This window comes from Acomys minous, assembly GCF_964271855.1.
Source record: "Acomys minous genome assembly, chromosome: 2".
NCBI lineage: Eukaryota > Metazoa > Chordata > Mammalia > Rodentia > Muridae > Acomys > Acomys minous.
Window position 1 is genome coordinate 134,237,352 of NC_140484.1, and position 23,430 is coordinate 134,260,781.

At 45.1% G+C, this 23,430-nt stretch overlaps 1 protein-coding gene across 5 annotated transcripts in view; it reads right to left on the minus strand.

Moving 5' to 3' along the window:
• The window catches only part of RNF121 (ring finger protein 121), a 51,377-nt gene continuing 27,947 nt past the window's right edge, over positions 1 to 23,430 (minus strand). For 3 of the 5 annotated variants that reach the window (XM_084801738.1, XM_084801737.1, XM_084801739.1), the window contains exons 4-9: positions 15,367 to 15,521; positions 11,589 to 11,696; positions 8,706 to 8,826; positions 2,971 to 3,104; positions 2,339 to 2,440; positions 1 to 338 (exon numbers count right to left, since the gene is read on the minus strand). In XM_084801738.1, the coding sequence (XP_084657864.1) occupies positions 218 to 338; positions 2,339 to 2,440; positions 2,971 to 3,104; positions 8,706 to 8,826; positions 11,589 to 11,696; positions 15,367 to 15,521 (741 nt within the window). In that variant the 3' untranslated portion in view covers positions 1 to 217. Of the gene's footprint in view, positions 339 to 2,338; positions 2,441 to 2,970; positions 3,105 to 8,705; positions 8,827 to 11,588; positions 11,697 to 15,366; positions 15,522 to 22,074; positions 22,152 to 23,430 lie in introns of all 5 variants that reach the window. The other 2 variants (XM_084801740.1, XM_084801741.1) reach the window with 2 other exon arrangements.

A 23,430-nucleotide genomic window follows, 5' to 3' on the forward strand; every position in this document is an offset into this window, starting at 1 on the left:
TATTCATCAAAATAATTTTCTTTTAAAAATCCCCCACTGTGGACAGCCCCACTGGCTGGTTCTCCATCATTCTCCCCCCAACCCAGATACAGCTGGGGAGGTCCTGAGTGGCCCAAGTGCCTTTGAGTCTTTCCCACCCAAGTCTTTGTGGGCAGCAAGGAGAGTGCCCTGAGGTCCATGGCGGGTGGGGTAGGTTCTCCAAGGATGTGATTCCTCCTTATTCCAGGCCTAGGATGTAGCTGATGCCTTGTACCAGGCCAATGATGACAGGCTGCCAGGCCACCAAGTATCGAAGCCAGTCCAGCAGCTGTCCATACATGACATGAGGCCTCTCCCAGCTGTTTGAAAGTTAAGGATCAGACACTATATGCAGGAGTTGTTAGGGTCATCCAGCATGCTAGGAGGAAGGCCTTCCTTGGGTCTGCCAGTTTTAAGCTGCTCCACAGCCCTGGAAAAAATAATAGCCACCCAGCCTCTCTTAAGTTCTCCATATTGGAATGAAAGGGTGAACTCCAGAATTCTCTGGAGAATCAAGGGAAAGAGAGCAGAGGGGACTGGAGACAGGCATAAAAAGTGGAAAGGTGAAACATGCCCACAAACAGCATCCATGCAGGGCCTCCATGCACCACTTTCTCGGAGATGACAAACAGCCTGCGTCTGACATACATCCTAGAGTTATATCTATGAAAGACGGGGCTGGGAATGGGATACGAGTAGGAATATTTTGCTCTTTTGAGACAGGCTTTCTCTGTTTCTTTGGCTGTCCTGGAACTGTAGACCAGGCTGGCCTCCCCTCCCAAGTGCTGGGATTAAAGGTGTCATGTCCCTGTCCGTGCCTCCCCCACCTGGGCTAACCAGCAGTCCTCAGGCAAGTACTCTGCCGCTGGGCTAACTATACTCCTGGCCCCCAGACAGTTCTTGCAAAGCATAAAATTTAAGGCTTTCTCCATCAAGGAAAACATTGGTTCTACTGGCATGTTGTGTAGCAATTTCCTTTCACATAAACGCTTCCATCTTGGCAGAAGATGGCAGAAAGCTTGTTAAGAAGTAGGCTGTTCTAAAGAGGTAAAACATCCCACCAAATGGGGAAGCTCTTTATGGCCAGAAAGTAAACAATTCAAAGCTTTAGGAAGCCCCTCCTAGAAGCCTCTCAGACTAGCCAAACTGCCCAGAAGAGGCTCAGACCAACTGAACTGCCTGCATTAAGCTCAGATTTGTGGCTTTCAGGAGACATCGCCTATGGTAGCCTTTGGTGGTGCAGCTGTCTTTGAGTCATTTCTGCCCCTGTAAAGAACTCCTTACCCATACTCCTGTAAGAAATACCAGTGAAACTCACTGGGTCACTAAGTTGGACTTGGGTGGTTTCCGATCTGGGGTGAGTAGATGCTTATTCATACCCCGCCCGGGAACAGTCACAGGACAGGACAGAATCAGAGGGTAAAGGAGCCAATAGGTTTTTCATAAGGAGCCCACCCCGACAGAGACTTGAAAGGAGGCCCCACTGAAGCCAAAAAGTCTTTTGCTTCCTTTCCTATTAACATCTAAATGTAAGGAAAGGGGTCTAAAGAGAGGAAAGAAGCCTGTGCAGCCGCTGGGAGGAAAGGCCACAGAGAAGCTTCTGAAATGGGTGGAGGCACCTAAGATACCTAGGCCTAGGTCTCTGAGAGCTAAGAGCAGCCGCAAGCCCCGGCAAGGCCAGAGATTCCTAAGTGTTCGGGATTGGCCTTGGGAAACCTGAAATGGGAAAGGCCAGCGTCCTGTTTAGAGACTGGCAGTGTACTAGGAGAGGCAGTGTCCTCTCAGCAATCCTGCGGGTGTATAGAGGGAGGGAGTGGAAACCACAGGCCACAAGGGCAGCTGGGATAGGAGCTGAGACAGAGCTGGATCCTTGGACCCCACAGGAAGTGAGTGTGGGGCCAGAGAAATGGCTGGGTAGGAAGGACAGTGCCAAATCAAACAGGTCCTTCACTGGAAGTGAGTGGAGGAGGCCCCCCCAGTAGTAAAGGTTCTGCGCTCTCAGTCACACAGCTGGGTAAGGCATCACTCGCCGGTGAGCTAACTGTGGACACTGCTAGGGAGTCAAGAGCGCCGATACAGGTGAAGGGCTTGCTAGAGAGGAAGCTGACACATGGCAAGTGACAGTGGCTGTTCCCACTAGCAATTATGAGAAGCTGAGTTTCTGGCCTGCCTCATGTCACACCCCACTTCCCCAGGACAGAAGCCAGGTTAAATGGTAAGCAAATTCTGGGCTGGAGGCAGCAGGATGGCCCCAAGAGGACCGAGACACCGCCAGTACTTTCTTCCCACCACCCACTCTCAGCAAGGACCCAAAGGATACGGATTGCTGAACATCCTCTTCAGGTCCACCTTCTCCTTGCAGTAGGGACACGTCTGCTTCTTTCCCACGATGCACCAGCCTCGGATACAGAACTCATGGAATCTGAGCAGCATTGGTCAAGGGAAGTGATTGAAAGCCAGACTGGCACGTTAGCCCCATCCTGGCTCTCAAAGTGCCAGAGCATCAACTCTAGAGAAGGGTTCAGACCGTGGCTTCACTTCTTACAGCTCTACAATCTGGGGCAGGCCCCTCTGCTCTGAATGCTCCCTCACAGGGGAGTGAAGGCAGTGATAACACAACTGCCACCGTGGCACAGAGTGGGAGCTCAGTAGCTACTCTGACTAGGACACTGGACTCTAAACTGCAGCATTCCATTGAGGGTTCCTTCCCCTGTGACAGGCACCAGCTTGAGCAGCCTCGCCGCCTACAGCCTGGGCTCTCCGTGACCTGGCAGTCTGTAACTACCTGTTACCGAAGGAGAAGGGTGCCGGCCTGGAAGAAAGGGTAAGGAAAGCTGTAGTTTCTGTCCTGGCTCGCCTACACTCCAACTCAGGACAACACAGCACAGTGACCACCCTCTTCCCGCCATGGCGGAGTGTGGGCTCAGGAGCCATGCAGCACAGGGAGGATACACGTGATTACAGGACAGCCTGTATGTGTTCTCGATGATGCCTTCTTCATTAACATCCACAAAGATCTGCTGCCCACACACAGCACACACGCTGTCTGAAAGGTGCTTGGTGGGCATGCCCGACTCACTGTAGAACTAGAGGGTGAGAGCAGGAGGGAAAAACAGAAAAGCCGTAAGAATCTAAGCCAGGCTTGGTGGCGCACGCCTTTAATCCCAGCACTTGGGAGGCAGAGGCAGGAGGATCGCTATGAGTTCAAGGTCAGCCTGGTCTACAAAGCAAGTCTAGGACAGCCAAGGCTACACAGAGAGACCCAAGAAAAGAATCTGTCTGCCTGGGAATGTAAGGATGGTGGTCACACTGCATGTGTAGTCAGGGAGTGAAGAGACGAATGCTGGTCCCTCTGCTCACTTTTTCCTTCTTTTTCTTTTTTCTTTTTTTATCTGTTTGATTTTGGTTTTATTTGAGACAGTGTATGTAGTCCTGGCTGTCCTAGACTCGCTTTGTTGACGAGGCTGGCTTCAAACTCACAGGGATCCACCTGTTTCTGCTTTCCTGAGTGCAAGGATCACAGGCATGCACCACCGTACCAGGTTTAGAATTATATTTTTATTTTTAAAAAAGTCCTTTTCACTGAGCACATACCTTTAAGTCCTAGCACTCTGGAGGTAGAGGCAGGCAAATTGCTGTGAACTCAAGGCCAGCCTGGTCTACAAAGTGAGTCCAGGACAGCTCAGGCTACACAGAGAAACCTTGTCTTGAAAAATTAAATAAATAAATCCTTTTGTTGGCCACTTTCACTTTTGGCTACTGCCCTGTTTCTTGCTCCTCACAGGAAAAGCTCTTCTTTGTGTGGATTAACCATTACTATTTATTTGTTTGTTTGTTTTTAAAGACAGGGTTCCTCTGTGTAACAGCTCTGGGTGTCCTAGAACCCACTTTTTGGACCAGGCTGGTCTTGAACTCACAAAGATTTGCCTGCCTCTGTCTCCTGAGCACTGGGATTAAAGGTGTACATCACCACACCCAACCTTTTAATTTAATTAATATATTGATGTGCTTCCAGACTAGGCAAGGCTACATAGTAAGAACCTGTTTCAAAAACTCCCAAATAAATGAAGAAAGTGCCTGGCAGAGACAGGCAAAGTAACCTGCACAATGGCACACAGCTCTCTAAGAGCAGGTCAGGCCAGGCATGCTGTATCCTAACCCCGACACTCAGCAGGCAGGTGCAAATGGATCTGAGTTCGAGACCACCTAGGCATGCACATGGTACAAAGAAATGCATGTGCACAAAACACTAACAACACACAAAATAAACAATTTAAAAAACGGACACCAGAAAAAAGGCTAGGCTCTGCAAACAGCCCAGCCCAAGTTCCCTCCACTATTTCAGTGGTAAGGACAGCACACATTGCCGTTCTGGTGTTGCCCAGGAACTCTGATAAGCCTCAGTCAGAGGCTTTCTCAGAGCGAGGCAGAACGAGTGGCCCAATGCACCACATAAAGAGCTTCACCAGGAATTCCCTCAGAGGAAGAAAGTACCACAGAACGTTTCACAATCCTTCCACCCCGAATAACTTCTAACATGAGTAGAAACGACAGTGATTAGCTTATGGCTTCATAGTGGCCCTATGGAAAAGCCAGGCTCTATCCACTATCCTGTGACAATTTAAGTTACTTTAGTTCACAGGGCAGACATCTTCACGGAAGTGAAAGGAAAATGTTTTAACGAAGTAAGGTAGCCCAGTGGAGAGGAACTGAGAATGCTTGTTGATAAGACTATAAAACCTCAGTTTTATTTCTAGGAACCCTGAAACCAATTAACCACAAGGCTATAAGATCAAAGCACTGTCCATGGGCGATAAACTGGTCTAGTTTCTGGCTCTGAGGTAACTTGGGCACACATTTATAAAATAAACTATAATTCCTTTATAGACAGAAGCTGTGGCCTTAGAATGTACAGAAGATTAAGATTAAAAACTGACTGAGGCTGACCATGTGTGCAGTACAACAGAATACTACTCAGCCTTTAAAAGAAAGGACATTGGGGCTAGAGCAATGGTTCAGCAGTTTATAGGACTAGCTGCTCTTCTAGAGACTGAGGTTTGATTCCCAGCATTCATATGGTGGCTCAGAACAACAACAACAGCAACTCCTCCTCATCTTCTTCTTCTTCATTTTTTTTTTTTTAAATTGTGAGACAGGCTTTGTAGACCATGCTGTCTTCAAACTCACAGAGATCCACCTGCCTCCCCGAGTGCTGGGATTACAGGCGTGTGCCCAGAGGCTCAGAACTTCTATAACTAATGCACTTCTGCGATCACTAGGAATGCATGGGGCAAAATACCCACATACTTGAAAACAATTTTAAAAATTGTAATAAAACTTTAAAGGAAGGTAATTCTAGCATATGAACGAACACTGGAGACTTTATACAAGTGAAATGAGCTGGCGACAGACAGCAAAAACACTCATGAGTCCCCTCAGGAGGTACTAAGAAGTTGAATTTAGAGACAGAATAAGAATGGTCAGTACCAGGGAAAGGCCGGGGCTGGGGGTGGGGGGGGGGGATCTTGAGCATTTTACCCATCACCAGCCAAAAGACCCTAAGATCTTACTAGAAGTAGGTAATTGAGTGCTTATAAAGAGGTACCACCTGCTCATCCTGTGAAAGTTTATAACTGTTGCTTGCACAAATAAGAGAATGAGTTGGCTGATAAACGCAAGGTTGGAATATACAGATTTCCTCACAGCATCCATCAGATATTTCCCCCCCCCCCCCACACACACACCTTTTATCAAAAACCAAAACGAAGCCAGGCGCAGTGGCACACACCTGTAATCCCAGCACTCAGGGTCAGGTGGATCTCTGTGAGTTCAAGGCCATCCTGGTCTACAAAGCAAATCCAGGACAGCCAAGGCTACATAGAGGATCCTGTTTTGAAAAAAAAACCCAAAACAAAACAAAAAGTAAAACGGGCTGGAGAGATGGCTCAGCAGTTAAGAGCACTGTTGCTCTTGCAGAAGACCCAGGTTCAGTTGCCAGCACCCAACCATACACAGCTCTAGTTTCAGAAATGACACCGTCATCTGACCTCTGCAGTGCACATACATAGCGACAAAGCATCCATATACATTAAAACAAAACAAAAACATACTAAAATATGTGCTTCTAATATAAAAAACTAGGGATGTTTACTTGGGTCTTTTGGTTTGGTTGTTACATCCCATATTCTAAGTTTGAAGCAGCTGCTCACCTAACCTCCTGCAGTGCCCGTCCCTGGACAAGGCATGATGGGAAAGGCACTGTCACGCCCACATTTCTTTCTGCTCTGAGACCAAACTATATCCTGTCAGACTTATCTCCCCAATAATCCTCAGCTAGTCACTTCTTCCTGTTCAACCATCTTATCTAACGAGCCTTTATCTCTCCCGGATCCCTGGAACTGCCTCTTCAAAGGGTCTGGTCTAATGTGGACCCATCTCTAAAACCTGTTTTCTACCCAGCAGCCAGAACCATCATTGTTTAATGTGAATTTGATAGTCATTTTCTAATTGAGCCTCTCAGTGTTTTTTTTTTTTAATCATTTATTGTGTTATGTGTATGAGAATTTTGTCTGCATTTATGTGTGTGTACCACATGTGTGTGCGCCTGGTGTCCAGAGAGGCCAGAAGAGACCACAGGATCCCCTGGCACTGGAATTACAGATGGCTGTGTGCTAAGAATCAAGTCTGGGTCCCCTGGAAAAGAAGAGCGTGATTTTAACTGCTGAGCTATCTCTTTAGTCCTTCAGTGTTTTTAGTAAAAATTTACAGTGTTGGGCAGACAGCATAGATCTGACGGCCTGCGTTCAGCGCCTGGAGAACACCTAAAGGCACAAGGAGATAACTGAATACACAGAGCTGTTCTCTGACGTGAAGACAAGCATTCTGCTGTGCACTGTCCCCATTATCCTATACAAAAACAATGATAAATAAGATTACAGTCTTTGGCCTACAAGTTTTCTCTCTCATCTACTGACTGTTTCTCTAGAAACTAGCATTAGTTCTCAAAAACATCTACCCTTTCAGGACACAGAGACAGCTCAGTCAGCAGAGAGCTTGCTGCATGAGCACAGACACCTGAATTTGATCTTGAGTACCCACATCATTAAAACAAACAAAAAACAACGTTGCATACATCTGTGTGCATGTGTAGACTCCCTGCAGGAGAGGGGTGGGGGCACAGACAGGTGATGCCTGCATCTCATTGGTTAATTGATGAGTTCATGGCTCAGTGACAGATCTTACTGCAAAAATTAAAGTGGAGGACAGTTGAGATGGCTCAGAGGTAAAGCGCGTGCTATGCATGCCTGATGACCTGAATTCAATCAAGGTGAGATCCAACCCCACAGATCTGTTCTCTGCTCTACACAAGAGCCACAGCGCATGCACATCCACACATCATCCACATAGGCAATAATAACAAAAAATAAATAAAATGCACTTAGGAAGCAGAAGCAGATAGCTCTCTGTGAGTTTGCGGCTAGCCTAGTCTAGAGAAGTTCCAGGACAGCCAAAGCTACATAAAGAAAGATCCCGTCTCAAAAAAAAAAAAAAAAAGAAAGAAAGAAAGAAAACAAAACACACACACACACACGCAAATACATATATTACACACAAAAACAGATATGGTGCACACTTAAAATCCTCATGCTAGGAAGGTAGAGACAGATCTCTGCTGACCAACCAGTCTAGACAAATCAGCAAGCCCAGGTCAATGAGTGACCCTGTTTTAAAAAGCAAGGTGGACGGTTCCTGAGGAATGACACTCAGGGCTGTCCTCTGGCTTCCAAAGGCATGTGCATGTGTATACACCAACAACCAACAAACAAACCCTGCCCACACTCAACCCTGCTGACTCTTGTGGATGCTGTTCCCTCTGACCAGCGCACACTTCATTTACTCCTACTCATATTAAAGTCAGCTTGAAAGTAATTCTTTTGAGAAAGCCGTCTTGAGGTCAGTGAGGTCATATGTGTTCACGGCATCTTTCCTTCATGCACCTTTCCTTCACAATACTGCACACAGCCATACTTTTATGTTTGTGTATCACTTTAATATATTACCTTTCTCATTAGTAAGTGAAGTTATTTGGGGCAAGGGCCATGTTTTATTTTTATATGCAGATTTTATGTATGTGATCCACTGAGTTTAATTAGTGTTACTTGCATAAGAAAAGTTACCGATGGCTACACCACTGAATAAAATAACTGCCTCTTCACTAGCAAAATGAACTGCCAACAGTTCCTCAGGGAGGTGCACATGTTTTATTTATACCTTTTAATGTCTTAACATACAGCACAAGGCCCAAGCATATATAAAACATTAAAAAGGCATTTGTTAAATGAATGTTAACCATATTACTGGGTAAAGTGTTTCTCTCCTATGCTGACTCAAAAGTTAAAATTCCAGGGTACATGTAAAATCTGACTTTCTAAATTTCAAGAAAGCAATCTCTATGCACACTAATGGATTTTATGTGGCTTGTCTCATTTTAGTGCCTTTGTCTTACATCAAGTAAGTGATGTTAACCTCAACAATTTGGAGGTAGCACAGATAACAGGGCATGGTGGTACAAACTTGGAATCTTACTGCTCCTGAGTCTAATTCTGAGTCCAAGCACCAGTCTGGGTGACATAGACAGCAAGACCTTATCTTAAAAAAAAAAAAAAAAAAAGCATTGATGAACTTACCCCTATGGTGGATGCCATATAGTCTGCACACATTTCTGCAAAGTCCCGCTCAAGAACTCCATAGTAGAGGCCATAGAAGAGAAGAGAAATGCCGAAGTCCATCGCATCTTCTGGTTTAACCCTGCATGGGAAGCACCCTGGCAGTGAGGCCTGCCCTCAGACACAACTGTTTTGGATTACTGTTTGGGGACACTCAAGGAAAAGTCTAAATTTAGCCAGATCACTCAAAAGCTAGAGCAAGTGTTAGTAAATTATGAACAAAACTGTTTGCTGTTTTTATACAGTCCACAACATCTCTTGAGAAAGCCATTACTATGAGCTGCAAAGACCAAGCTAGAGCATCACTGCCCCACAAACCTGGTCCCTAGTCTCAACTCTGGCTGTAGTTCCAGCCTGACACACAGCCAGGCTTCCTGCTTGCCTGGAGGACCTTCAGGAGCTATGAGTTAACAACGCCACTACTGGTAAATGCTGGATACCAAGTAACGGGGATTTCATTTTAAAAAATAGCTCACTGAGGCCAGGCATGGTGCGGCACTCAGGAGGCAGAGGCAGGTGGATTGCTGTGAGTTCAAGGCCAGCCTGGTCTACAAAGTGAGTCTAGGACAACCAAGGCTACACAGAGAAACCCTATCTCGAAAACAAACAAAACAAAACAAAACAAAACAAAAGTAGCTTGCTGAATGTCTTCACCTGCACCTAGCTACCCAAACTGACTTGGCTGGACCCATCAAGGCCAGGCAGGACATCTACAACCCGAGTAGAACTGAGGCAAAGACTGAAACAACCCTCTGCCTCTTGCCAGTCTCTTCTAGGAATGTCTGAACTGACAGAAATTGTTCAAAGCATCTCACATGTGTGAAATGTGCCCTTGTGCCTCCAGGGAAGCAGGGCAGCCGGTGTGCTAGGCATCTTCTCTCGTTATCTGTAAGTACTACACATAATAGCTTAGGTTTTCCTTATTCTCCCATACAACCTAAAACATCTGGCCTTTTACAGAAAGAGTTTGTCAAAGATAGTTTAAAAGCGTATATAAAACTAGTAAATATTTGTTATTACTGACTAGGTGTCTAAGTACATATTCGGTATAATGTCATCAAAATTAAGTTTTGGCTCAAGCCTATTTACTAGGAAAATATGGATCTTTCCTGTAACATTAGTTTAAGACTCCTAGGACCAATAACATACAGTCTGGAGTCTATGTATGCTTGTGTGCTCTTTCCTCACCTGCTGCCTACAGATCAGGATGTAAAGCTCCCAGTTAGTGCTCCAGTGCTATACCTGTATGGACTAACTTAATTAGTCCAAAAACTAATTAGTTTTAAACTAATGTGATCATGGCTGAGCTCTAAAGCTGTAAGCCAGCCCCCAATCAAATGTTTTCCTTTATGAGAGCGGCCATGGTCATGGTCGCTTCACAGCAGTAGAACACTAAGGCAATGGTCTTTCCAGCCATAACCTAAGACTTGATCTTTAATCACTGTCGCAGACATGGACTCCTCCTCTTTTTTTTTATTCTTTTCTTTTTTTCTTTTCCCTTCTTCAGTACTGAGGATTTAACTTTGCCCACCTAGGCCTTTTACCATTAAATTGCATCTACGGCCCATTTTTAGTTTTAGTTTTGAGCCAGACTGCCTAGGCTGTATTTTCAATGCTTCTGCTCTGGCCTCTTAGCAACCGGGATTACAGGCACACATCACCAGGCTGGCCTGGGGCTCTCTTGATCTACAGCCCACATCAAAAGCAACCACTTCATCTAGGTGAACACATTGCTTCCTCTGCTGCCCACTGACTGACTGCACCTCTCTGGTCTCTAAGCTCAGGACAGCTTGACTTCAGCTTCAGCTCATCTGTGGGAAGAGGGCCTGTAAGGTGCTGTAGATCTTCTAGAAAACTTATGACAACAGGAAGCAAATAGCAACAGCACTTATTGCTGGGGCTGTGCCCATGACAGCACTGAATGGAAGAACCCACATGCCCAGCAACAGAGCAGGACTTAACTGGCCACAGGGTACCATTCTAGACTACTTCCCTGAAGTCTGGCAAGTATGGAGGGGCAGCCACACCACAGGCAACTCTGCCTGGGGACTAGGACACTCATGGAATGAAAAATGTTCCTGCAGGGGCGGGGCCCCCAGGCTGGTGTGCTGCCCGCAGTCACCAGTGTAGACAGCCTGTCCCACCTCACCCCTGGGACTACTATGGAGGTCCCTGCAGCCCTGCTCTGCTGTCCTTCCTCTCTCTAAGTAGACCTGTTCCCAGTGTGGCCAGCTAAGCTCAGAGCCTAAGGAGTTGCAAATCTTTTCTGTTAAGGACCAAATAAGTATTTTAGGTTTTATGGCCCAAATGGTCTCTGTCACAGCTATTCAACTCTGTTGTTTGAGTGCAAAATCAGTTTCAGACAATTAGCAAATGATGTGAATGACTGCGTTCCAAGTGTGACGTACAAGCCTATGATCCCAGCGTCAAGAAGGCTGAGGAGGAGAAGCCAAGTCTGGGGTCAGCCTGGATTACAGATGAAAAAAAAAAAACAAAACTATTTTACTATAACACATGATAGGCTGTTTTGACCCAAAGGGTAAAGCTTGCTAGCTCCTGGTCTAGTCAGGCAGAATAGTGTACAAAATAAAAACTAGTCTTAGGAAATGGCATTGTGGGTAACTGGTTATTATGCTTACTTTTGTTATACTTTTCCATTGAATACCAATTTTTAGGAAATGCAAATGACTTGGGACTCTTCCTTTTGTCTGTATTCAGACATTCCATGTTTTCTGACAGCAAAACAGAGGGCTGCATCTGGTACCCTGTTCTCTTTTTAATACCCAGGACTTGCAGCCATTCCTCCCCAAACACCAGAAAGATGTAAAAGCAAAGGGCACTCACTTGAATAGTAAGTTAAGACCAAACAGGGTAAACATGACGGCCATGTAGCCAACAATGCCAGTGGCATAGCTGATTTTATAGATTAGCAGGAACCATTTATAAACCAACCTGGAGGAAAGAGATAAAAAGTTAGTACAGCTGGCACAGAAGGGTGGCCTTAGGGGCCACTCAATCATGAGAAACCCTCCTTCTCACATCAATGGGGGACCAGGTTCAACGCTCAGAATTTCTTGGGTACCAGTTACTGCCAAAAGCTGTTCACATCCTCAATTGTGGAAATGGCCCTAAGTCATCATACCCAAGAATGCGCTGTGCCTTCCTGAACCTGAGCCAAGAAAACAGATCCCGAAAAATAAGTTTCAGACTCAAGTAAGTGAAAGTCACTGCTGCCCTAGGCCAGTTCTGCCCTCTCTAATGCAGGTTAGCTGGGTAAAGAGGTAAATAAAAAACTAAGAGCCTTGAGAACACATGCACAGGCTTGCTGTTCTCGCTAGAACAGAGACGAGGGGAGATGAACTGAAGACAGAGCTGACTGCAGCTTTGCTCCTGTCCATAAGGCCAATAATACTAGGAATGATGTCTCATGAATTTGCTTCTGAAGTGACATATTTCTTTGGAGAAGAAATGAGGAAGACACTCAAACAGCACCCTTGAATTAATGTGTATGCTTTGTGTTGTTGGAGCAGAGTGGGGTTTTTCACATCCTTGAAGGTATGCAGTATACCCCAGGACTAAGTAATGAGCAATGTGGATTCTGAGCAGTGAACTCCCGCTGGATTCAGGAAGGAGAGAGGAGTCTCTGTAAGAAACAGAGCTCTGTAAATGCTGCAGGTGGTCCCCGACCCCAGGAGCCACTGCACTGGAGACCCCATACAGTCATCAGAGAAGAGAGAATCTCACTGAGAAGATCAGCTGTAGACAAGCCTGCAGGGCATTTTCCTACTTAGTGATTGGTGTGGGAGAGAGCAGCCTGCTGTGGGCAGCTCCATTCCCGGGCAGCTGGTGGGTCTGTGTTCCGTAAGAAAGCAGGCTGAGCAAGCCATGGGGAGAAGGCCAGTAATCAGCACTGCTCTATGGCCCCTGCATCAGATCCTGCCTACAAGTTCTGGCCCTGTTTGAGTTCCTGTCCTGACTTCCTTCAGGGATGAACAGCGATATGGAAGTGTAAGCCGAATAAACCCTTTCTTCCCCAACTTGCTTTGGTCATGGTGTTTCATCACAGGAACAGAAACCCTAGCCCAGTCATTAACCATCCTATCTGAGATAATAACAAATGAGCAATTTAGTAATTTGCTTGAATAATTGGCCCAAGCCTTCTTTCTTCCTGAGAACTAACTTACTGCATCTCTGCTAGACCCCTGCATGGACACTTAGGTTCCAGCCTAGGCTTTCCAGCTCTGGCTAAGCAGCTTCTAGGGTGGGGAAAGGTGCCAACTATCTTGTAGTGTTGAACAGAAAATGTCACCCACCTATAAGGGAAAGAGACAGCAGGAAAGACATGGAAATTTAGGTCTTCTACTACTTATCTCGGATTAGTAAACTGTTATTTGCTAAATAAACTTACATAAGTCAAATCCTAATTCTGAAGTAAGTTCACTTCTTTGCACAAATGGGAAAAAGCAAACTTCCTTTCTCACCTTGGATTCGCTTTGTAGAGCAGCCTAGCCTCAAACTCACAGAGATCCACCTGCCTCTGCCTCCCTGAATGCTGGGATTACAGGCATGCACCACTGCTCAGCTAGAGCCAATTTCTTGTAATATATTTATTAAAGTTAGATGAATAAATAAGGTCATTTATGAAACTGGGAAGCACCATCAATGTTATTTACTATTATAAAAAGAAGTTGCCATATTTCAGTCATTTCAGCTAGACATTAATACTGTTTGCCACTGGTAACTTCGTGTGTATATATGTGGCACTTATGTGGAGGACAGAGGGAAACTTTGAGGAGTGGGTTCTGGGAATCAAACTAGTCAGCAGGCTTAGGTTACCTTAGGTGACTAAGAAGCATCTCTACTGGCTGAACCATCTCACTGTGTGTAACCTCAGCTGCCTTCAAGTGGTTCACTGTGGCCCAAGGCTGACTTCAGACTCACACTCTTGTCTCCTTGGGGCTCAGGCCTATATCACCATGCCCAACACTTGGTCACTCGCATGTGAAAGTGTGCCTTTTATTTTGGAAAATCACTTTATATGAAGTTGAGAATTTATCCAATTTTTAGGGTTGAAAATTCAAGGCTTGGAAATGTAAGGACCCATTGCTCACAAGTTACAATGCCACGTATTCCAACCCCATATCTACTTGGCACTAGATCCTGTGCCTAGTCTCAGGGCCTAGAGATGCCACGGAGAAGCTTCTAGACCACCATCTTCACTCTCAGTGAAACTTAGAGGGTCAGAGAAAGGTGTGCAGTATACAGAACATATGAAGCTCAAGAGTGGTCTGCAAGCTGGGAGACTTTGGTGAGGACAGCCAGCTCCCCTGGTAGACTTAAGCCTGTGAGCCCTCTCAAGGCGCTTCCCAAATGCACTCCAACAGGCGCTTTCTCGACCCTCTCCTCCTTGAGGGCAGGGACCGTGTCTTATGCAGCTCTGTATCCCCAGTGCTCAGCAAAGGGCCTGGCACATAACAGGCGCTTGTCGAATGAATGAATGAATGAATGAATGAGAAAAATATCTTTTTCTGTCAGGCATGGATCTTAAATGACCTCACAAGCTGATTGAGAGGATTAAACAAAAACACATTTTGAAAACAAAGAATTATAGAGGCAGTAGCTCTGTTACAGAAGAAGGAAGTGCTATTCATTACTGATATTCATTCATTCAACAAAAACTCAGAGTAAGCTAGTATGTGCCAGACCCTATGGCAAGGCCTGGATATACAGTTACCAGCACAGTGGATGTGGGTCCTGATCTCATAGTTTAGTCAGGGAGATAGATACTCAAAATAACATCTTGTAAATTCTGATGGGTTCTATGATGGTAAACTACAGGGTCTTAATAGAACGCATAATGGAAAATCTAATTAGGGGTTCAGAGAAGGAGTCATGGAAGACAAGGGTACTTAAAATGAGAGCACAGTGATGGCAAAAGCTTGTTTGTTTTGTGTTTTCTTAACACCAACAGATCTTGATGCAGATCTTGATGCAGATACGGGCGTGTTCGGAATTCTGAACCTGTGGCCAGGGGAGCGGGTCTTCCAATCAGCTTGTTTTACAGAGGCCCTGCACCAACTCATTTTGGCAGACAACAAAAGGGTGGGTGAGAGCTTTTTGTTTTTCATTCTAGACCAATCTTTCTCCCATGCTTTCCCACACATTCACTTCAAGAAACGCAGGCTTGAGGGCTGGAGAGTTGGCTCCAAGGTTAAGAGCATTTGCTGTCCTTGCAGGAGACCCAAGTTTGGTTCCTACAGAGCAGCTCACCAGAATCTGTAACTGCAGTTGCAGGGGATCTAATGCCTTCTTCTGGCTTCTGTGGGCAAAACACACATGCAAGTAGGCAACACTTAAAACAGATACAATTTTAAAAAATAAATCTTGGGGCTGGAGAGATGGTTCAGTGGTCAAGAACACTGGCTACTCTTCCAAAAGACTCGAACTCAAATCCCAGAACGCACATGGCAGCTCACAACTGTCTGCAACTCCAGTTCCGGGGATCTGACACCCTCACACAGACACACACGGAGGTAAAACACGAAAGTAAATAGAATAATTTTAAAAATATCTTTAAAAAAAGAGGAACAAAAAGCCGGCTCTTCTCTACCTACACTCTCACCTGGGGGTTGTCTGTACCAGAGGTTTCCGCGTGGCTCGGAAGGTGACGAAGGCTGTGACAGCAGAGAAGAAGATCCAGATCACCAAGAACCTCCACCAGTGCAGCTTCACTGTGAAATAGAGGGGAACAACCCACATCTGAAAGAGGGTCACCATCTGAAACACAAACACAGGCACTTCAGCTCCAGCTGGCTCCCGCTGCACGCCCCTGCCCACTACGTTGTGTGCTTAGCCTAGTCTTCTCTCACATTTCCTTTCCTGTTGCTATTGTTCTGAATCAGGTCTCAACTATACAGCCCTGGCTGGCTTGGAACACACATGGATCCGTCTGCCTCTGCCTCCCAAGTGCGGAGATCAAAGGCATGTGCCACCACACCCAGTGACATTTCACTTTTGTGTAAACATGACTCCATGAGTGTGATCAAAATGACAGAGCTGGCACTATGCCTGACCCTCCCACTTCGTCCTTCCTTAAACTGAATTGTAGACATAGTGTTTGCTTTCCACTGCGCGCTCGCGATCTCTTACCCATCTCCTCCAACTTCGTTAGCTTCCCTGCACCCATGGTGGGACTAACTGGTATAATTCCCTATGCTGTACATCAACTTGCTCCCCTTGGGCTACAATAGCCTTCCTGCCTCCCTTTCTGCTTTCCAAGACATCTGAAGCCTTTGGTCTCCTTTGCAATCAGAGCTGGTTATGAATACCTAGTGCCCCAAAGCATTTTCTTTTCCACCATCACCTCAGTGTGTATCAGCTCAGTGCATGAAACAGGCTTTGAATTTATTCATACCCGTTTACTGCACATAACAGAATGCAATGCCAGGGAACTGGCACACAAAAGGTATCAATAAATGTGGGCAAACAAATTAAAAGCAAAGTAAGACTAAATTGAAATCAAATTCCCTAATGGATAGGCACATTTCTGAGCCTATGCAGTGAACCCAGGGCCTTGCACATGAAGCACAGTGTCCTACCCATGAGACACGTTCCCCAGCCACAAAATACTGAAGTCACTAATACAATATTTTACTTTGAAATTAGATATGTGTTAACAGCACATTCAAGCATTCTTAAGCCACAAGAGACCATGGTAGCTGCTACATTGGCAGTGCAGCATGGAGCGTCCAGTTCACTTGTCTATAGCTGCCACTCTCTTACAGAGTCTCCTGTGGTCAGAAAATATGTCGTTGGCTTTTGTTGTTTGTGGGGAATTCTTTTTTGTTTTATTTATTTTATTTTTAAAGTTAGTATATAAAATAGTGGATTTCATTACATTTTTTTTTTTATCCAGGGTCTCATTTATCCTAAACTGATCTTGAACTCCTGGCAGAGCATCACACTGAACTTCTTCTAATCCTCTTGTGTCCAACTTCCAAGTGCTGGGAATGCAGGTGGCCCACTGCTAAACCTGGTCTATGGAACACTAAGGATGGCCCCCTGGATGTTGTACATGCTAGGCACTGTTCCTGCCCCTCTTGAGACATTTTCATACATATTAAGGCTTTGCTTTTATTGCCTTAATTTGTGTGTGCGCACGCATATGCCTGCAGGTGTACTTACCAGTGCAGGAAGCCAGAGAGGGCCATCCAGTGTCTTACTCTATCTTCACCTGTGCCTTAGTCTTTGGTACAGGGTCTCACTGTTCTGGCTCTACTAGTCAGCGAGCCTCAGGATCCACTTGTCCCCATCCCCATCTTTGGGGTCTTAGAAGCTATCTGGCACTCCTGGCTTCTACTCAGATACTAGGGATCCAAACTCGGTCCTCATGCTTGTCTGGCAAACGTTTTCCCACTAACCACCTTCCCAAGTCCCTGCCGTAGTGTTTCAGTGTTACTTTACAGATAAAACAGAGAGGAAGACAGAGAAGATAGCTCAGGGGGAAAGCGCTTGGCTAGTGTGTGTGAGTATTAAGGTTCAATCCTGAGTACAGGGAATGAGGTGGTGAGCAGGGACTTGTTGTTAGTTTACTGTTTGCTGAGACCAAGAGTGCTGGCTGCTGTATGTGAAACATACAGCCTGAGTCTCAGTGCTACCACACTGGAACCCACAACTGACCTGCTAGAGAAGCACTCTGACACACTTTGGCCTCAAATTAAAAGTACAGACACAGCAGAATGTACCAACAAATGGCTGCCCAAATTAGGATCCAGGTGCTAGTTTAAGAAACACTGGGAATACAAAGCGAGTCCTGGACAGGCAAGGCTACACAGAGAAACCCTGTCTCAAAAACCAAAAAAAAAAAAAAAAAAGAAACGAAACGAAACACTGGGAAGAAGCCAGGGAAGCCAGGTGTGGTGGCACATGTCTGTAATCTCAGCACTCAAGGAGGCAGGCGGATAGCTATGAGTTTGAGGCCAGCCTGGCCTACAAAGTGAGTCCAGGACAGCCAAGGCTACATAGAAAAACCCTATCTTGGGGGGAAAAAAAAGAAAGAAAAGAAACACTGAGAAGAACAAAAAACAAACAAACAAGACACTGCACTAGACAACCACAGACTGAACTAGGGGCTGAACAACTAGACTCATATTAAAAGTGGGAAGAAGTCTGTGCTTCATATTGCTTGGGTTTTGTTTTTTGTTTGTTTGTTATTTTAAAGACGGAGTTTCTCTGTGTATGTAGCCTTGACTGTCCTGGACAAGCTTTAGTGACCAGGCTAGTCTCAAACTCAGAGATACAGAGATCCTCCTGCCTCTGCTTTTCAAGTGTTGGGATTAAAGGCATGTGCCAGCATGCCCGGCCACAATTAACAGGTTCACTGGGACTGCTTGCAAAATAGTAAACCCAGAGATTAGGAAAGAATCAAATCAAAAGGTATGGCCACATTATCTTCTGAAAACAAACAAACAAAAACAAAAAAACAAACCAGGAATTCCTGAGCTCCTTTTAGCTTTTTGAAAAAACTGAGACATTGTATAAAAACAACCAGCCCAGTCTCGGAGGTCAAGGTAAAGTTTACTTTAATTTTTTTCTCTTAAAATATAAAAATTTATTTTAAAACTTTTTTGGGGGGGCGCTTTTCCAAGATAGGGCTCTCTGTGTATCCCTGGCTGTCCAGGAACTCGCTCTATAGACCAGGCTGGCCTCAAGCTCAGAGATCCACCTGCCTCTGCCTCCTGAGTGTTGGAACTAAAGGCATACACCACCACCTAGCTAGAAACTTTAAAAGTTGGGAGAAAGAAACAAAACAAAACCCTTTCAAGGAAAAAACAGGTAGTAAATAGGTTCCAAATAAAACTGAATTTGGAGGCAACAAAAGTCTAAAAGATTACAAAGGAGAAACAGCACCACTGTTGCTTGAACAGTAGCTAGTTAATTGAATTGGGGGCAGGGGCTTCATTAATCACTGAATCTGTTTTTCTCTGATTTTCAGAGAGAGACTATGCACTCACTACAAGGCAATGTGTCATAAAATACATATTTTTTCACACATTATATAGGACAAGGTACCACCAGAAACAAATCAATACAAACACATTAGGAGCTAAGAAAAAAAAACCTAAGTGATGGAGAACATGTATTTTGTACAATTCTGCCAAACAAAGAAACTGAATAGGTTGTAGACAAAGCTAATGACCGAGAAGAAACAAAAACCTACACATCTGTTCTCTCCTTCTACCACATGACATCGAAGACTGAACTCAGCTTTGGGTTGGCGGCAAGCACTCTCACCTGCTGAGCCAACTCCTAGGCCCTTGGGTAGTAAGTTTAAACTTCATTTTTGATTTTTAACAAAAAGATTTCTTTATGCTTATGTATAAAGTAAAGTGTTTTGCCTGCATGTACATATGTATGCCTGGTAGCTGAGGAGGTCAGAAGAAGGGGTTGGATCCCCAGGAATTGAAATTATAGATGGTCGTAAGCCACTACGTTAGTGCTGGGAATGAAACCTGGGTCCTCTGCAAGAGCAACACGTGCTCATAACTGCTGAGCCCCTTCTCCCTGCTCCCATGTTTAACCTTCATTAAGGATAACATTTAATAGTAATATTGGCAGTGGTAGCAAGGTTTATAGAGACATACTGAGTTCAACAGTTTTAAAATAAACACTTGTGTCTGTACAAAATAAGGCAAATCTTTACCCTGACCTCTCTTCCAATATATGAACTAGGCAGCTTTGCAGAGCTTCAGGTACTGACTGTTCAGAGGAGAGATGCAGCAGTGTGGACAGGAACTATCTGGGGAGAGTTCTGTATGAGGTGATGGTAGTTCACAAGCAGTTCCGCAAGCCCGCCTTTCAGGGGCCTACGTCATCACCTGGCAGCAACAGGTGCATACCAGATCAAAAGGACCCCTGCCAGCCTCTTCTTATACTTTCTCTTGGTTTCACTCCCTCTCTTTGTCTCTGTTTCTTTCTCTCTCTGTCAATGGGCACCCTCTTCTCTCTTTCCCCCTTTCCCACAATTGTGGGAAGAAGCCATGCCAAATTCTGCCATGTCAGAAATCCTGTGCTTAGGCTGTATGCTGTGACCTTTGAGTTGCTGACCTTTGCCTCATGAGGTCTTGTGTTCTAGGCTATCCTTGGATTGTTTACCTTTGTAAGTAGGAAAGTCCCAACTTGGAACCACCCAGAGGATCAAGGAAGTTTTTACAGGGAACTACTCAGAGAACTAGGAAGTTCTACAGGGAGCAATTCAGGCTATTGTATTCTTGCCCAGGGGCTAGGGTGAGTGAGATTAGAATAGATCCTATTGACCTTGCCCTATATATGTTCCTGCTAGTCGGCAATAAAGTCAATCTTGATCAGAAATGTCCTGACTTGATTCGTTATTTCTCGCATTTCTGTATCCTACTTTCAATCCCCACTCCCTCTTTCAGTGAACCCTGATTTGATTTTTCCAGCAGGCCACGACCCAACACACAATAAACCCCCTTTATACCAGATTTGTTGCATGGCATCTTAATCATTTTATAACATAAATAGCTAAGAGCATGAAGGACTTGTTTACTAAATTATGGATAGCATATAGCTTAAGGCAGAACAAACATGCAGGTAACCAACATGGAAATTAAAAAACAAAAACACTCAGAATGAACAAAGTCATTTCTAGGTTTCTTAATGGAACACTCTATTAACCAATAAGCTTAATATGAAGCAAAGAAATCTCCCAGGCTGCCCCAGCATAGCATAGAAAAAGAGTGACTTGAGAGCGGCTCATGGAAAGCATGTTGAGGGGTTTCAGTTGCCAAGACCCCTGCCAAAACGCCATGGCAACCTCAGGCTGCCTAACTAAAAGCATACTCAGCATGAGAGTTCTCTGCTCTGTCATTGGGGCCTTAGCAACTTGTAAATATACACAAAACAGTGGCCATAAGAGCTATCAGGGTTATAAAACATCTGGAAACAGGCCCAATAAGCAGATGTGTCCAGTCGTTTCTGACTTGGCAAGATCACACTTTGCTAGAACGGTCTATAGGGCAGAGATGCAGTTTCCTCCTACCGCACTGATAGCAAATGGCCATCTTTGTTCCCATCACTTCCCTAATGTATGCTACTGATAAAGCTCGTGTGTCTCTCCTGCCTCTGGGTCCAGATTTTTGTCTTTTAGAGAAGCGCTACTTTTTACCACAGCTTCTTTCCCAAGCTGGCCCCTCTCCAAATAAGAATCAGTCAAGTGGCCATTTAACAAACACTTACTGGACCACACGCTAAGGACTGGGTAATTCAATATGAATAATAAATCTCCCTCAAGGATTTATTTAAGTGTACTGAAGAAAAACAAAAACTTAACTCTCTCAAAATAAATTCTAGAATGGCATAAGCCCTGGCAGTCAACAAGGACAGAAGAGTGGCACTCGACCCACAGGGGAGAGACCAAAGGAGGCACGATTTAATCTTTGTCTAATGGCCTCCTAAGTCCAGAAGCAGAAGGGGATTGTGGGTGTTTCAGGCCTGTGGGAGCATGGCATATTGACAAGCAGTCTTTGAGGAAACGGTGAGAAATGAGCCTATAGCGAAGATAGCTTGCAAGGAGGCTGGTGTGTACCACAACTCCAAGTTTTTATTACATGTTCTTTTCTCATAGAAATGGGACCCAAGAAATTCTCTTTTTCTGTTTGTTTGCTTGGGTGATTGGTTGGTTGGTTGGTTTGGTTTCTGGAGACAGAGTTTCTGCGTAACAGCCTTGGCTGTCCTGGAACTCACTCCGTAGACTAGGCTGGCCGCAAATACACAGAGATCTGTCTGCCTCTCCTCCTGAGTGCTGGGATAAAAGGTGCGCACCACTATACCTGGCTTTTTGTTGTTATTGTTTGTTCTTTGAAACAGGTTTCTCTGTGTAACAAAGGCAAGTCTTGGCCTTGCTTTGTAGACCAGGCTGGCCTCAAACTCACAGAGATCCAGAGACCCACCTGCCTCTGCCTCCTAAATACTGGGATTAAAGGAGTGTGCCGTGGCACCTGGCCTCCTCTTAATGCCTAAATCTAGGGGGGAAATCTGCATTACTTTGCAGGGTTCCAGGTAGGAGAGTTAGCTGCTAATCCACCCCAGGAAGTAACAGCTGTTTAGGGTGGGGCTTGCAAACAAACTATATTTGGTAGCAGACAGAAATGATGAAAGCTTCTCCTTGGAGATCTTTAAAAATAGGACAGATACTTTTCCAGGCATAAACTTCTCATTTACCTTAACATCCCTGAGGGAGCTAAGGAGTAAGTAATATTAGAATCTGAATAGATGATGAAAACTACACAGAAGCCAAAGCAAGTCTGACCTGGAGTAGGTTTCCACTGCAGATCTTCTGTCTCCCTAGCAGCCTCCCTGCCTTCATCCTGAGTTTGTGAAGGAACCCTGAAAGGCAGGGGAGGTTAAATGATGAAATGACTAACAAAATGGGGCTTGTAAAAGTACTTGAGATTCAAGGAAAGGACTCAGGCAGCCATTAAGGAAGGACACTCAGGAGCTCTAAAAGCAGAAATGTCTAGGACAGGTAGGAAGTAATAATCTCCTAAGGCCTCTGAAAGAAAAAAACTATTAAGAATCAGATTTTAAACTAGATATGGGGGCACACACCTGTAATCCCAGCACTCAGGGAGGCAGAGGCAGGTGGATCACTGTGAGTTCGAGGCCAGCCCAGTCTACAAAGTGAGTCCAGGACAGCCAAGGCTACACAGAGAGACCCTGTCTCAAAGGAGGAGGAGGATGAGGACAAGGAGAAGAAGAAGAAACAGAAGAAGAAGAGGAGGAGGAAGAGAAGAAGAGGAGGAGGAGGAAGAGGAGGAAGAAGCAGAAGCAGCAGAGCAGCAGCAGCAGCAACACCAGAATCAGATTTTGGGGCTAGAGAGATGGGTCAAAGGTTATTAAGAGCACTGGCTACTTTTGCAAAGGACCTAGGTTTGGTTCCCAGCATCCACAGCAACTCACAACTCCCTGTAACTTCAGTTCCAGAGGATCTGGTGTCCTATTCTCCATGGGCACATAATGCACATACATGCAAGTAAAACATTAATGCACATAAACTTTAATAATTTTTAAAAAGTACAAGTATTACACATGTGTGTGCACATACACCTAAAGAGGGGATGGAGAGGGCTAGAGAGATGGCTCAGAGGTTAAGAGCACCGTCTGTTCTTCCAGAGGTCCTGAGTTCAATTCCCAGCAACCACATAGTGGCTCACAACCATCTAAAATGAGATCTAGTGCCCTCTTCTGGAGTGTAAGCACACATGCACACAGAATACCATATAAATAATAAATAAATAAATATTAAAGAAAAAAGACACTGCACTTAAAAAAAATAAAGAGGAGATGGAGAGATAGTTCATCTGTTAAAATACCTGACTACTCTTCTAAAGTGCCCATATTCAATTTCCAGCACCCACATAGTATCTCACACTGTCTAAACTCCAGTTCCAGGGGATCTGATGTCTTCTTCTGCCCTCTGCAGCAAGTGGTGCATAGACACATATGCAGGCAAAACAACCATACACATGGGGCTGGAGAGGTGGCTCGGAGGTTAAGAGCACTGGCTGCTCTTCCAAAGGTCCTGAGTTCAATTCCCAGCAACCACACGGTGGCTCACAACCATAATGAGATCTGGTGCCCTCTTCTGGCATGCAAGTGACATGTA